Raw genomic sequence first — 16,413 nt, forward strand, 5'->3', positions numbered from 1 at the left:
CTTGAGAAACCAAGAAACCTGTAGGTTCGTCTGCTTACATGACCGCTTATATGGAAATGCACTTTGTCTGAGAACCAGACATTATGGAGGAAGGATGGGTCTTCATAGACATTGGTTAGCGCTTGTGCACAGTATTCCCACTGTGCAGCACAATCTGTTTCTGTTAAACACTGACTCACCTGAATTAGGTACGAAAAAACACCCAGCTCCTTAAGGATTCTCTTTTTTTTGAAAATAATGCTATTCTGAATTATTTTCAAATATATTTTTAATGTTCAGCTCATTAGACTAATAAGTCAGAAGTCACCACCGGAATTTGCTTTGGTTTCTTTGGGATAGTGATAAACATAGATTTGAGCCAATCTGGTGGAAATTTGCCACTTTCATATATTTTATTGAACAGTTTTTCAAGAAATTTGATGTTATCTGGTTCTATTAATTTTAAAAATTCTGTTTGCACACCATCTGGTCCACTGGCTTTTCCTGCTTTACTTGATCTTATAGCATTCTCTATTTCACATTTCAGAATTGCCGGTCATTGTATGTTATCTCTTATAGTTATAGGTTTGTCTATTATCACTGAAGAGTTCTGTTACATATTTTATCCAAATCTGTGCTTTATTCTCTTCTCCTAAAACTAATTTTCCACTTTCGTCTCTTAGAGACACCGTTTGCTTTTTTCTGAGTTTTCCAGAAATTTCGTTGATTTTCTTATACAGATTGAAATAGTCATGTTTCTTCTGAAGCAGTTCAATCTTGGTACATAAATTTTTCATCCAATTTTCCTTTGCTTCTTTTATTTTTTTTCTTGATGATATTATGTTTCTGTATATTTGGTTAGGTCTTTGTTTTTGTACATTCTTTGTGTATCAATAAGAGAAAGATTCTCATTTGTCATCCATTCCTGTTGTTTTACATTATTCACATAACCTACTTCTTCAATACTTGTTACGATGGCATTCATTAAGCTATTCCAAAGAGATTCCACTCTTTCATTTTATTCTATGTTAATCTCTTGTAATCGCAGGTTAAGCTGTGTCTTGGCTCATTTATTTTCAGCTCTTTTATTTTTTTTATATCAATTTTCTTTTTCTTCTTTTGTGATTTTTTTGGCTGATTTCAGTCTAAGTTTTTGTAATAATAAAGGTAATGGCTACACCACGATACTGCTTGACTTTGCACAAGGCATTTTTTTGACAGAATACCACATGGAAAACTATTACAAAAACTGGAGAACTGGAGAAAGTGGAGAACCCATGGCTGTCCCCTCTATTAATAGAGGGGACAGCCATGGGTTCTCCACTTTCCCCACCCTTGGCCAACTTTTATATGGAGACTTTTGAAGAGAAAGCCTTAAACGCTACCCCACAAAAACCAACCATTTGGCTTTGCTATGTTGATGATCTGTTCGCTATTTGGCCACATGGCTCCGATGCACTCCTCTCTTTCCTAACACACTTAAACAACCAACACCCCAGAATCAAATTCACCCTGGAAGAAGAAAAAAAACAACAGCCTTCCTTTCTTAGATACACTAGTCACCTGCCAGCCTGATGGAACCTTGGTTTTATCAGTCTATAAAAAACTCACCCATACAGGCAGATACATTCTGCCAACAATCCCACCACCCCCTCCTTGCAACAATATGGAGTCATTAAAACACTACACAACAGGGGTAAACTTATCTGTTCAAATGACAATGCCCAAACTACAGAACTAAACCACATTATTCTCAACACTTTCTCAGTCAATGGCTACCCCCCCCAAAAAAAAATCCAAAAAATATTGAAACCAGTAAACCACAACCCCCCCCCCCCCCTCACAACAAGGATTACTCTAAATCCATCACCATACCCTATATCTGAGGCACCTCGGAAAAAATTACAAAAATCCTAAAAAAACATGACCTGACTTCTTGTTACAGAATATATAAAATATTGGCATCCCTTATCTGCTCTACTAAAGACCAACCTCCCCCACCCCCTTAGACCTACCTGGTGTATTGTATACCAGGTCCCTTGCAGCTGTAAACTGTCCTACTTTGGCCAAACAGGCAAGACAGCAAATATCAGAATTTCAGAACACAAGGACTACATCTGGTTCCACCAATACAGCCACTCTGGTCTTGCTGACCATGTGCTGGATACCTGCCATAGAATACGGTGGAAGAAAGCCACGATAATAAATAGTAGTAAATACAAATATGAAAGGGTTTCCATGGAATCAGCTTCAGCCCTAAGAAACAATCCAAACCTCAACAAATTTGGCTGCATGAGACTGCCTCAAATTTGGGAAACCTACATCAGAAGACCTTCAGCCCAATTGCCCAAGAATACCAACATTGCCAGCTAGGGGTACCATCAAGACTTTAGGAGAAATAACAGCTTCCTGCTTCTTCCTCACTTACTGTTTATTGTGCCTGCGTGCACATGTCTTGTTCTTAAGTTCCTTGAAAATGGCAACGTGACGTTGCCGAAATATTGAAGTATATTAAAATTTATTTTAATGTATTAGTTGATGTTGTAATTTCCTTAAATTATTTAGTAAAAAAAAAAGAAACTTAAGATATGAAAGGGGTTTCATTTTATAAAACTGATGCAAGTGAAATATTTAATATATGACAAATAGTCAGAGAACTAGGAACTATCTGTAGAAGTTGAGTAAAATGTGGTTAGTAGGGGTGCGTGGGCCAAATTTTTTGTGTGGAGAGCGTGAGGGAAAGGATTGCTAGAATTGGTTGCGAGTTTCTTAATAGTGAATGGATTCAAGGAGTGGCATGATAGGATTTGTGTGTATAGTTCGCCCACCGATTAGAGGTCCCTCGACACTTCTGCTCATGTCAGAAAAAGGAGAATCCATTCCGATAATAGGATAATTAATCTGTCTTCTGGGATGTGTTTGTTTATTATTACAGGTCGGAAAATTTAGCTTTTCTTTTACGAACAAAAGTTTTTAAAGTGTAACTATTTTGTTTGTATAACAGTTGGAAAAATGTACGTAGAGTATTAACAAAATTAAAAAAGGTACAGCATAAAACAAAAATTTAACTAAGTTTATTTTTAAGAAAGTTTTCTATAAAATAAAAATAATTATACAGAAAAACAGAAATTTTTTCAAATGAACTTAGATATTCTAAACTTACAGTTGGAGTCACTTTAATGTCCTAAACTGATTTATGACTTGTTGTGACTCTTTTAACAAACCCATGCAAAAAAAGGCTGGAAAAAAATACCATTATCAAATTCTTTTAAGCGTCATAGTCATCTGAATCGGTGTCCGAATCGCCATCACTTTCACTTAAACTGATCACCAAAGGTTCGCATAATTCTTCGATAATTCCGTCTCTGTCCCAATACATATTTTCCAATGAGGTGACATGAAAGCAATATTTTATTGGGGAAAATACTGTAATACTTTCAATCGCCTGTTCTGAAAGCTTAAAAAGTTTCGACATGTCAATATCTCCAGTTACGTTGCGATGGCGAATGAAACTTTTCACTTCTACCCAAACATACTCAATAGCATTAATATCGCAATGATATGGTGGCAGCCTCAAAGTTAGAAATCCATGCTCTTTGAGAATCGTGTCGAATTTAAATAGTTTAGTTGTGGGCGAGTTTCTTTTGATCAAATTAAGCAATTCAATTTTTCGCATATCTGAGGAATGAGAAATGTTATTTGCAGAGAGCCAATCCATAAGAACTTGCTTCTTATTAGACCAATTTGGAACTTTGTTTAATCGAATAAGGTGATATGAAGCGTTATCAATTATAACAACAGCATTTTTAGGAAAGTTTTGAATCAGTTTTTCTTCCGCCCATTTTTCGAAGATCGTAGAATTCATTTGCCTATGGTAATTGGCTTTGTATAGTAAGTTTGAATTCGGTAAAAAACCCATTTCTCCACCCGCACACAAAATTATTATGCGCCACGAGGCATTTCCGGTTTGTAGCACTCCACATTCTTCTTTAGACCGCCAACATTTTCCATAAGTTAAATTACTATCAATCCAAGTTTCATCTAGATACACAATCGGTCTTTTCTCCTCCCTGAAATGTCTTATTGCTCTCAAATACTGCGTTCTAGATAAAACAATGTCACTTCGCTCCATAATAAGTTTCCTTTTATTCTGGGACTTTTTAAAACAAAATCCGATTTCACGAAGTATTTTCCTTAAAGTTTTTCTTTTCCAAGGAAAATTAATTTTTTCTTTAAGCACAGGAATTAATTTCGGAACAGTTGGCACTCTTCTCTTGACCACGTAAAATTCGTGAATAGTTCTTCTTATGACGTCTATCAAAATCATTCAAAGCTATGGTTTTGATGGTTTTCTTTAATCTGGCGCTTTTTTTTTTTAGGAGATTTAAATTTTGGCTTACCTTCACCTTTTGATTCCCTACGAATTCTTTTAACAGTCGGCCCCAATATGCCCGCAATTGCATTTGCACGTTTTATGACTTCAGAAAGGGGAACAAGGAGACTATTCTTTTTTTGCAGAATGTCAGCACATTATTCAATATTCTTTTGCAAGAGCTACTGAAACATTTAACAATTGAACTTGTTGACTGTACTGGATCCATCATACAAATTAATAATAAAAAAAAAAAATGCAAAAAGCGACAACAAAAATCAAGCTAGTACTACTACAGCGACAGACAAGAAAGCATGTGATTTCGCATGTTGGCGACCAATTCGTACATCCTCCATTTCTTTCTTCCCTTCAGCATGAATCAACTATTCTTGGCAAAATGCCAAGGAGAGATCTACAAACGGTGGGCGAACTATATGATGGTTGATTTAGGTCTCCCACAATGAGTCTCTGGCCTCCATGGAGATGCAGTAAATAATAATAATAATTTATAACTACAGAGATGACCCAAAAGTATTCAAAATTATGTCTTTATAACAGTATGTCAATAAACAACTGTATCTGTTCTGCATATGTATACTAAATAAAGAAACTGTTCTTGCAAGTGAAATATCTGACTTTTTTTTTTTTAATTGTTGAAAATGAGTGGCCAAAATTGGATCTAATTTTGGTCACTCAAGATTTTTCCAGTTTGAACTTATGCCAGAATACTGTGAAAAGGAACTGATTCATTCAAAAAATTCAAAACTCATGATATGATCATCCAGAATGAGAATAGACTGCAAGAGAGAGAGAGAGAGAGAGAGAGAGATGTAATCCTGATTCACATCAAGTTGTTGAAACCAAATTAATAAGTACTTGTCAATTGTTAGCTAATATAGTAAGGAAATAGAAATCCTGCAAAGCACTGTCTTCATATCAGCAAGGCCAACAGAAGCTTCAAAACATTCTTCATACCATCACCCATATCCTATGTGGCAAAAAAAGTGTCTGAACACCAGTGCTGTTTAGATAATGCTGCATTTATTGCAAAATTAATATGGAGTTGGCCCACCTTTGGTCATAATTACATTGTGCACTCTCCTTGGCACACTTTTAATGAGATGCTGGTAACTAGTTGCAGATATATTTTTCCATTTTTCCTGCAAAGCAGTGGTCAGTTTAGACACAGAGTTTGGACGTGTCATTCTAACCTGAATCCAACTTTCAAGTTCATTCCAAAGGGCCTCTGTAGGATTGAGGTTAGGGCTTTGATTATTCTAGATGTCTGGAAGAATTACTTCGAAAGACTACTAAATGAAACAAGCAGTGTCAACATGATGGTAGAAACTCTCAACAGGAATGCAGTCAGGAATACATATCCATACTTAAAGTAGAAAAAGTAATCAAAATCCTAAAATGTGGAAAGGCAGCTGGAGAAATTCAGCCAGAAATGCTCAAAAATAGAGGTATAAAGGTTTCACAGTGGCTGCATTGCATAATTCAGAAGGCCCAATCAGAGAGTCAAATTCCAGATGATTGAAGCACAGATCTCATAGTACCCATCTATAAAAAGGGAAATAAAACTGAATGTGAGAATTATAGAGGCATTTCCTACTGAGTATTCCTGGTAAGATTTATGCAAATATACTTGAGAAACGGATAAGAAAAATTGTGGAAGGAAAGCTGGGTGAAGAACAAGCCGGATTCAGGCCAAATACAGGTGTCAGGATCAGATTTTCACATTAAGACAAACAGTTGGGAAATCTTGGTAATATAACAAGGATTTGTATTTAAGTTTTGCTGAGCTGAAGTGCCAAGAGGAAGCTCTTCAAAACGCTATAGTTATATGGCATAAATGGGACATTATATCAAACATTATGTAGTCTTTATTTAAGCAGTAAGTCAGCAGTTACACTTGCACTTGAAGAAGGTAAAGGAAGACGGTTTGAAGTAAAATCAGGTTTGCGACAAGGGTGCACATTATCTCAACTGTTATTATCTATATGGATCACATTATGAAGGAAAGTGGTATTAAATCTGATATCAAAATTGGCAATGTTAATCTTAGCTCTTTACTTTATGCAAAAGAGGTTATACTCCTGAATAAATCCAGTGCAAGTCTGCAAGATTCGCTGAATAAATTGAATAACTGTTGTAATAAATTTGGTATGAAAATCAGCAATAAAAAGACAAAGAATGAAAATAGGCAAAAACATTGAAACCATCAACTGTATCCTGAATGGTGAACCTATAGAACAAGTAAACATTTCAACTATTTAGGTACAATTTTTGGTTACGATGGTACATTAAACATAGAAACAGACAACAGAATCAGTAAAGCTAATATGGTAAGAAGTCAGCTGAATAAATTTATATGGAATAAGAAAGAAATTAGTCAAAACACTAAATTAGCTGTATACAAGACAGTGTTGAAACCAATTTTAACTTATGGATCTAAGAGCTGATCTAAAATCTTGGTCACTCAAGATTTTTCCAGTTTGAACTTATGACAGAATACTGTGAAAAGGAACTGATTCATTCAAAAAATTCAAAATTCATGATATGATCATCCAGAATGAGAATGGACTGCAAGAGAGAGAGAGAGAGAGAGAGAGAGATGTAATCCTGACTCACATCAAGTTGTTGAAACCAAATTAATAAGTACTTGTCAATTGTTAGCTAATATAGTAAGGAAATAGTCAATTAATCAAGGGTCTCCCATGATAAGTTTTATGACTTCATGGAGATACTCTATATAATAATAATATTACTCATCTTTGACATGAAGCTTACTATAGTATAATAAACATATTACATCCATAGCCTCCTCAGCTCAAAAAGATACATTAAATATAGAAATAAGCAACAGAATCAGTAAAGCTAATATGGTAAGAAGTCAGCTGAATAAATTTATATGGAATAAGAAAGAAATTAGTCAAAACACTAAATTAGCTGTATACAAGACAGTGTTGAAACCAATTTTAACTTATGGATCTAAGAGCTGGGTTAGAAATAAAACACTTGATCAAAGACCGGAGACCTTTGATATGAGAGTTACGAGAAAGATTAGTGGAGTGAACAGATGGAATCAATGGCAGTATCACATTAAAAATGAGGATATTAGAAAAGAACTTGCCACTGTTAGCATTCAGGAATGTGATAAGAGCAAATCGCAGGTGGTAATGGACACTTAAACAGATGAAAAGACCCAGAGGAAGACCAAAATGTAAATGGATTGATATAGTAAAAAGTGCCTTAAAAGACAGAAATATGAGATCTGATAATATTGGAATCTTGACAGATAAACAGATTCATTTAGAGGAAAATTGTTGAATGGAAGTTAATAATGGTGTAACAGTTTCATGTATATTATCATAATTATCCCTATACACATCAGGAATTTGATGACAATGATGATGATGATAATAATGAGAGTGGTGAATGAATGGAATGGATTGCCAGAGGTAGTAGTGAGTGGCATGATGGTGAATGAGTTTAAGGAGAAGTATGATAAGTATTGTGTGAATAATGGTTGGTGTGTGTCTCCCATGATAAGTTTTATGACTTCATGGAAATACTCTATATAATAATAATATTACTCATCTTTGACATGAAGCTTACTATAGTATAATAAACATATTACATCCATAGCCTCCTCAGCACAAAAAGCTCCTTCCCCAAAGCAGTACACTTTTGCTCAACTTCTAACAAAACCTTTCTCAGAATTCTTGATTGTTATGGAAGAGGACATTTTGCCTAACAGGTGATCTCACTTTCATAGACTCCCTCCAGCCAATTTCTCATAAATGCTTGGTTTCTGCTTTATGCTTTTTTCATAGCTACTTTCATGAACATTGTTCCATTGAACTACCAATACCATTTCTCCACTTTCATCAACTCTGCCTGACTCTTTTCTTTAGAAGAGCCTTCATACTGCTTTTCCCAATGAATGAAATCCCCAGCTTTTCAAGAAAGTTAATAGTTCCTTCTTTCTCATTGGCCACTTGGACACACACACACACAACCACTGTGTTACCTCTCATGTGTGAGTGAGATTAATATAAAACAAAATGAATGAGGAGAAATGCTAGGCATGAATTCTAAGCATGAATTCTGAATAATGATTAACAGTCACTCTCAACTGCTTTCCCGACTAGATGAAGTGCACAAGTTCAGATTCATGTTTACTTGGACAGCACTTATCCTTTGAAATTTACTTTAGACCATTATCTTAAATTCTCGTAGACAGGCTTATATGTTGGTTATGCATTTCTAAATCACTTAGGGAATTGAACAATGTAGATCCGAATATAAATTAAATTATACTTTAATAAATATTTCCGATATTTCAGCAACGTTACGTTGCCATTTTCAAAAGGAACTTACAAAAAGGCACGTGCACGCAGGCACTACAACACAGTAACTGAGAATGAAGGTATGAAGGTATGAAGCTATCGGTCTCCTAGAAGTCCTGATGGTGCCCCCTAACGGGCTAAGTAGGTGTTCTTGGCCGTTGGGCTGAAGGTCTGCAGATGTATGCCTCCCAAATTTGAGGCAGTTGCATACAACCAAATTTGTTGAGGTTTGGGGAGTTTCTTAGGGCTGAGGCTGATTCCATAAATAGTCTTTCGAATTTGTATTTGCTATGGTGTATTACTGTAGCTTTCTTCCACCGTATTCTGTGGTGTGTATCCAGAGCGTAGTCTGCAAGACCAGAATGGCTGTACTTGTGAAACCAGATGTAGTCCTTGTGTTCAGAAATTCTAATATTCGCCGTCCTGCCTGTTTGGCCAAAGTACGACAGTTTACAACTGCAAGAGACCTGGTATATACCAGGTAGGTCTAGGGGAAGTGGTTGGTCTTTGGTGGAGCAAATAAGGGATGCCAATTTTCTGTAAGGCCTGTAACAGGAGGTGAGGTTGTGTTTTTTTAGAATATTGGTAATTTTTTCCAAGGTGCCTCGGATGTAGTGAATGGTGATGGATTTAGAGTAATCTCTGTTGTGGAGGGGGGGGGGGCTGTGGTTTGTAGGTTTTAATATTTTTTGGATTTTTTTTTGGAGGGGGGGGGGGGTTTGCCATTGGCTGAGAAAGTGTTGAGGATGTGATTTAGTTCAGTGTTTAGGGTCATGTCGTTACAACAGATTAGTTTTGCCCTGTTGTATAGTGTTTTCACCACTCCATATTGTTGTGAAGGGGGGGGGGGATTGTTGGTGAATGTATCTGCCTGTATGGGTGGGTTTTCTATAAACTGAGAAAACCAACGTTCCATCAGGCTGGCGGGTGACTAGTGTGTCTAGGAAAGGGAGGCTGTTGTTTTCCTCTTTTTCCAGGGTGAACTTGATTCTGGAGTGTTGGTTGTTTAAGTATGTAAGGAAGGAGAGGAGTGTTTCAGAGCCATGTGGCCAAATAGCGAACACATCATCAACATTGATGATGTGTTCGCTATTTGGCCACATGGCTCTGAAAATTCTAAAAAAACATGACCTCACCTCCTGTTACAGGCCTCACAGAAAATTGGCATCCCTTATTCGCTCCACCAAAGACCAACCACTTCCCCTAGACCTACCTGGTGTATACCAAGTCCCTTGCAGTTGTAAACTGTCGTACTTTGGCCAAACAGACAGGACAGCGAATATCAGAATTTCTGAACACAAGGACTACATCCGGTTTCACAAGTACAGCCATTCTGGTCTTGCAGACCACGCTCTGGATGCATGCCACAGAATACGGTGGAAGAAAGCTACAGCAATACACCGTAGCAAATACAAATTCGAAAGACTATTTATGGAATCAGCCCACGCTCTGGATGCATGCCACAGAATACGGTGGAAGAAAGCTACAGTAATACACCATAGCAAATACAAATTCGAAAGACTATTTATGGAATCAGCCTCAGCCCTAAGAAACTCCCCAAACCTCAACAAATTTGGTTGCATGTGACTGCCTCAAATTTGGGAGGCATACATCAGCAGACCTTCAGCCCAACGGCCAAGAACACCTACTTAGCCTGCTAGAGGGCACCATCAGGACTTCTAGGAGAACGATAGCTTCATACCTTCATTCTCAGTTACTGTGTTGTAGTGCATGCGTGCATGTGCCTTTTTGTAAGTTCCTTTTAAAAATGGCAACGTGACGTTGCCGAAATATCGGAAATATTTATTAAAGTATAATTTAATTTATATTCGGATCTACATTGTTCAATTCCCTAAGTGATTTAGGAAAGAAAAAAAAAACATTATCTTAAATATCAGTAATAATCTCAAATTTTTTCGTGTATATTTGCTACACCCCTGAAATTCTGAGGAGATTTCTTTCTGTTGATAAAATATCAATTAAGTTTGTCTATTTGATCGCTGAGGTGCTAGAGGTATTACCACCTTTCATACGTGTAGTTAATATAATAAAATACTAATAATAAATGAAAAATTTATCATGTGTGATAATGACTGTATAGTGAGTAGGATAATATCTGATCCTCTCAGTCTATATTTAATGATACATAATTATTAAACTGAATGTTATTAAATGTAAAGTGAGTTTTATTAAAACTAACTCTCCATCCTAATAACTGATTACTTGGAATAGCTGGCTTCAGGCTGGGTAGGGGAGGAAGTTGAAACTATGAAATTTCAATGAAAGTTGAAACTGTCACTAAAAACAAATAATCATAAACTGCAAATAATGGGCACTGGCTGAATTACTTTTCATATATCAAATTTCTTTTTATTTTATAATTTCTTTTTTTTTCTGTGCATGTGAGTATTACAAATGACTTCTGAATAATCGGGTTTCAAAGTGTGTGAAAATAAAAACTAAACAAAAGTAATTATTTACCTCATGAGTTCACTAATTTCTTCTTTTAATTCTGGCTGACCATCATCCATTATCATATACAAAACAGAAGCATGTACATAAGTATAAATAGCTGGAGACCAGCGACATTCTCTCCGTAAAATGTCTGAACATTTTGCAGCTTCCTTCCAATCACACTTGAAACTGAGAAACACATTAAATTCTTTAAGAATTAATTGAAGTTTTAAGCAGTTATTTTTCAATATTAATATACATGAACAGATGAAAAATCCTTTATAAAATAAATTATACATTTGTTTAGAATTAACAAATATTCATTTATTTTAATTAAGTAATTACTTGACAGTTGGGTTACTAACTACATTATGAAATAATAAAAGATATGACAATTTCCTACTTATTAAAGAGATCTATTATAATAATAATAATCATAAAGTCAAATGACTAATTATCCATTCATCATCCTCTCAAGAAAATGCATTCCACTCCATCATTGCTCATATGATGAATAAACTGAACAAGTAACCTCTTACTTGTCCACTACTTTTTACTCAACTTCAGATGGATCCCTGATTATAATTTTCTTTTCTTCTCCCTGCTGGAAGATCTCTGCATTTATTCTACATATCCTCACCAACTTGTTCATATTATATCATATCTCTCCATATTGCTTTTCATCTATCAAGTTCTGATTTATTCTTTTACATCAGATCATTTTACATCATTTTAGTTACTCATTTCTGAATCTTCTCCTTGCCAAAGAAGGCGCTGGTCTTTTTAATCAGGCATTATCTAGTGAAACAAGACCAATACTTTTTTTTTTGAAAAAAAAGTGAGATATTGGAAGAAACTAAAACTTAGCATCAACAGAATTCCAGATAAGCACGATCAATGTAAGAATCAACAAAAAGAAGTGAAACTAGCAGATAAATTGGAGAAGTAACATGTTGACATAATCCACATTACCAAACTTAAATTAACCAAACTCTTCTAATTATCAGCTAAGAAATGTTATATTCAAGCAATAATGATCAAGTAAAAGCGAGTAGCAGATACAGTACACATTAAAGAAAATTATCTTCTTGAATGGAAGGCAATTTTAACTAGCGATATTAGAAACCTCAAAATGCAGAACTGGATAAACTTATTAGTGCCTATGGTCCAAGAGAAAGTTCTTCTAGGAAGAAAGGGAGAAATATTTTGAATCATTAGAAAAGGTAGCTAACAATGAAAAAAGAAAAGTTGGTCCCAGTCAGTGATCTGAACAGCAGAGTGAGAATTGAATACCAGAGGTAGAGAAATGCATTGGGAAAATTAGGGAGAAGAGCAAAGTCAATAATAATGGTAACTACCTAATGGATTTCTGTTCAGGACATGGATTAGTCACTAATAAATCCATGTTCCAACATAAAGACATATGCAAATTCACATGGAAAGAATTAACATAAATGCATATTAATTTGTGCACCTTGTGCCATCGTCTTCACATTATGAAGATGGCTCAAGAAATGAGAAAGTATCATTAACTATGTTTTGTTGATAGTGATATCTTCATCAGGATGCAAGAGTATACAGAATATCTGAAATAGGAAGTGATCATTATTTGGTTTTGAGCAGGATAAATATGAGTATCATATAGAAAAGAAACATATATAAGAGTTTTAAAAAAAAGGAATGAAAGTTGAGCAACTCTCAGAGGGCTCAAACATGCAAATATTATTTTAAAAAACAATAATTAAATCTTGAAAACTCAGTGTCAGACTGAAAAAAAATTTACTGATTCAGCAAGAGAGGTATGCAGAAAATGTCTGCAAGGATAGAAAAAATGAGAATTGCAATGAAAAAGTTATAAAGAGGAATTCCTGGAAAAGAAGGAAGCATACCAAAAAATTTGCTAGCAAGTAATTCAAGAATGTAGGCTTTCTGAAAATACAGAGAGGGAAAAAACAGAAAAAGAAAAACAATGTGTAAAAAGTAGCTAAACAAAAGTCATGGGAAGATTGGTAAGAATAATGAAGACATACGAGAGTGGTCTGAAAAGTTCTCAGCCTTGACCATAGATGGCAACACTATTAGCAAGATTTTTTTTCTAAGTTGGTACATCTGTCATAAGCATCCATGTGAAACTGCAAGTCATTCTATCAAGTAGTTTGTTTTATACAGCTGTCTGAAGCAAAAGTGCTGTCTGTATCACTTGAAATGGATAAAATTGAGAATCATGCGGTCATAAAATTCTTTGTAAAAGAAGGCTTAATGCCAAAAGAAATTCATTCAAGTTCATACAAGTTTATGGGCACTCTTCTCCTTCGTTTTTGACAATTAAGAAATGAGTTTAAACGTGGCTGTACCAGACTTAAAGATGATCCACGTGAAGGACGTTCAAAAAGTGTAACAACACCAGAAATCATTGATCAAGTGCACGATATGGTATTGGATGACGGTGAGTCAAAGTACATGAAATTGCTGAGACTATAGGCATTTCAAAAGAATGTGTAGGATATATTTTGCATGAAGAATTGCAAATGAAAAAGCTTTGCATAAGATGGGTGCCGAGCTTGCTCGCAGCAGATCAAAAACACACTCGAATGAAAATCTCTGAACAGTGCTTGGAGAGTTTTAACAAGAATAAAACTAATTTTGTTTTAACTAAACTTTAAAACTAAACTTGGATTCACCATTACACACCAGAATCCAAACAGCAGTCAAAAGAGTAGATAGAAGCCGGTTGTTCAGTGCCAAAAAAAGACAAAGTCAGTTCCATCAGCAGGAAAGGTCATGCATGGCACTGGTGTTTTGGGATGCTTAAGGCATTTTGTTTATTAATCATCTTGAAAAGGGTACAACAATAACCAGAGAAGATTATTCTGATCTTTTAACCAGACTAGATGAAAAAATTTGTGAGGAAAAGACCCAGTTTGCAGAAGAAAAAATCATCTTTCATCAGGACAATGCACCTTTCCACAAAAGTGTTTTGGCAATGGGGAAAATTAAGAAATCTGCACCATGAATTGTTGGAATATCCACCCTATTCTCCAGATTTGGCTCCCTCTGACTTCTATCTCTTCCTCTCTGGTCAGCGTTTTTCTTTGAATCAAGAGGTGATTGCAGCTGTAGAGGGATATTTTTCAGTGGTATCCCTTCACTACAGGGACGGGATAATGGCGCTGGAGCATCGCTGGAATAAATGTATTAGTCTAAAGGGAGATTATGTTCAAAAAATAAAATAATTTTGAAGTTATAAATTCGTTTCTTCATTGTTAGGCCGAGAACATTTCAGCCCACTCTCGTACATATTTCTAATGATAGAATATAAGCAAAAGTATCACTTACTTTAAAATTGGAGCATAATATCTGAACTAGCAGAAAATATATACAGATTAATTTAAATCATAACCGTTAATTTCATTTTGTAATGACCAATTATACAAGGAAACCAAGAAGGTAAAAGTGCAAAGAACGATATAAAGAAAAAAAATTTAGTGATATGATTAAAGAATTTCATGTTATTCTCTATAAAGCAAAGTAGCCCAAGCGTGTCCTTCAGGATATCTGTGAAGTATTCTTCGAAATATGATTTTGAACAAAAATAAAGATAACATAATCTGATACGTCGGCAGCCGGGTTTCTTTTATATAATATTTCAAATAATTATCATATTTTAATCGTGAATTAATTTCTTCAAGCACAAAGAAAATGTTTTGTCGAGTAAGCGATTAGAAAAAATTAGTGCAAAAAAATTAAAAATGAAATTGGTTCTCCAAGGTAAGGCAATATTTAAGTGAAGAAACTATGCAAGGATCTTCATTTTGTCCAGGCATTAAAATTGTATTGTACAATAAAAAGAGAAAACAAAAATAAAAATAATTTCTATATTTTTAGTCTATCCAATATAACTAAGAACCAGTTACCCAGCATAGAACAAGGAACTGCGTTTCTTGTTATAGGCAACTGAGACACTGTTACGAACGTGAGATCATCTGATTAAGTGTTCTCTTCAACGTGAGAGATTATCACACCTTTGAAAGGACATGATGGCCCAATTGCACTTCTTATCCATGTTCTTTCGGTCATCTGAATCGTATCCAGATGTAGCTGGATGTCTATAGACGTCCTGGCCAGTTGTGGGACTAAACTATATTTCTTCCCTAAACTTCCTACTTTTTAGAATGTCATCTCCATTCTAATTAATGCAAAAGCTGTTCTATTATTCTTCTCAATTCAACTTCCTCTTCGGAAGTACAAACTTCGCACAACCTCATTACTGCCTGATGAGGTAAGCAATGCGGTGACACAAAAGTTGCTTGTTGTAAACAAGACTTTAATGGCAAAAAAAACTGTCATCAGAAAGTTCAATATTTTCTTCTCTCAAGTTTACATTACAGAAATAAAAAAATTAAATTATTAGAGGTGAGATCTTTTGGCAAAAAAATATCGCAATTTATTGTGATAGGCATATTATTAATTATTACTGTGCTTATTAATAACCACAGTAATAATTAGTGGAGATTTTCTCCACAGGGTATCCCCTTTCTGGATTTACACATCCAAAGAAAAGAAGATGGTACCATCTCCACTTCTATCGCAAGCCGACGTTTTCAGGTCGTTACATTCACAGTTCTTCTGCTCATCATCCATCTCAAAAATTTGGCATCATTAAATCATTAGTAACCAGAGCACACAGATTCTGCTCCTCTGAAGAATCTCTAAACAAAGAATTGAAAATAATCAAAAATACAGCCATACTAAATGGATACAATCTTAAAACAACTCAAAAAATCATCAGTCACTTCCCACACACATCAACCTAGACAAGAACAAGCCCATAGGATTCCCGTACCTTATGTCGAAGGCATCTCCGAACATCTTTAAAAAATTATGAAGAAATACAAACTTGCTACCACCTACAAACCAATCAACCAGATCTATAACTTGTTACCTTCTCCTAAAGACCAACTCTCACCTCTGATGCTGCCTGGCATGTACAAGGTTCCATGCTCTTGTAAATTATCTTACTACGGACAGAGAGGTAGATCTGTTCATAAATGCATTTCGGAACATCGAGACCATATCCATCTTATCAAACCACAGAAATCTGGCCTCGCACAACACGAAGTTAAAAACCCAAACCAACGGATCCATTGGAAAAAAGACCAAACTTCTACATAGTTCTTTATATAAACATGAACGTTTATATAAAGAAAGTGCTGAAGCCTTGCCTCACAGACCAAATCTAAACTGTAATGACGT

General features: G+C 35.3%; 1 protein-coding gene across 1 annotated transcript in view; it reads right to left on the reverse strand.

Moving 5' to 3' along the window:
- The window catches only part of LOC150096684 (tetratricopeptide repeat protein 39B-like), a 300,955-nt gene that overhangs the window by 81,795 nt on the left and 202,747 nt on the right, over window positions 1-16,413 (reverse strand). Inside the window, exon 12 of the mRNA XM_090408472.1 lies at window positions 11,188-11,349. Coding sequence (XP_090264598.1) covers window positions 11,188-11,349 — 162 coding nt within the window. The remainder of the gene's footprint in view (window positions 1-11,187; window positions 11,350-16,413) is intronic.

Source organism: Typopeltis vanoorti, chromosome 18 (assembly GCF_054136105.1).
Source record: "Typopeltis vanoorti isolate ZY-2024b chromosome 18, IOZ_Tvanoo_1.0, whole genome shotgun sequence".
In the NCBI taxonomy this organism is placed as follows: domain Eukaryota; kingdom Metazoa; phylum Arthropoda; class Arachnida; order Uropygi; family Thelyphonidae; genus Typopeltis; species Typopeltis vanoorti.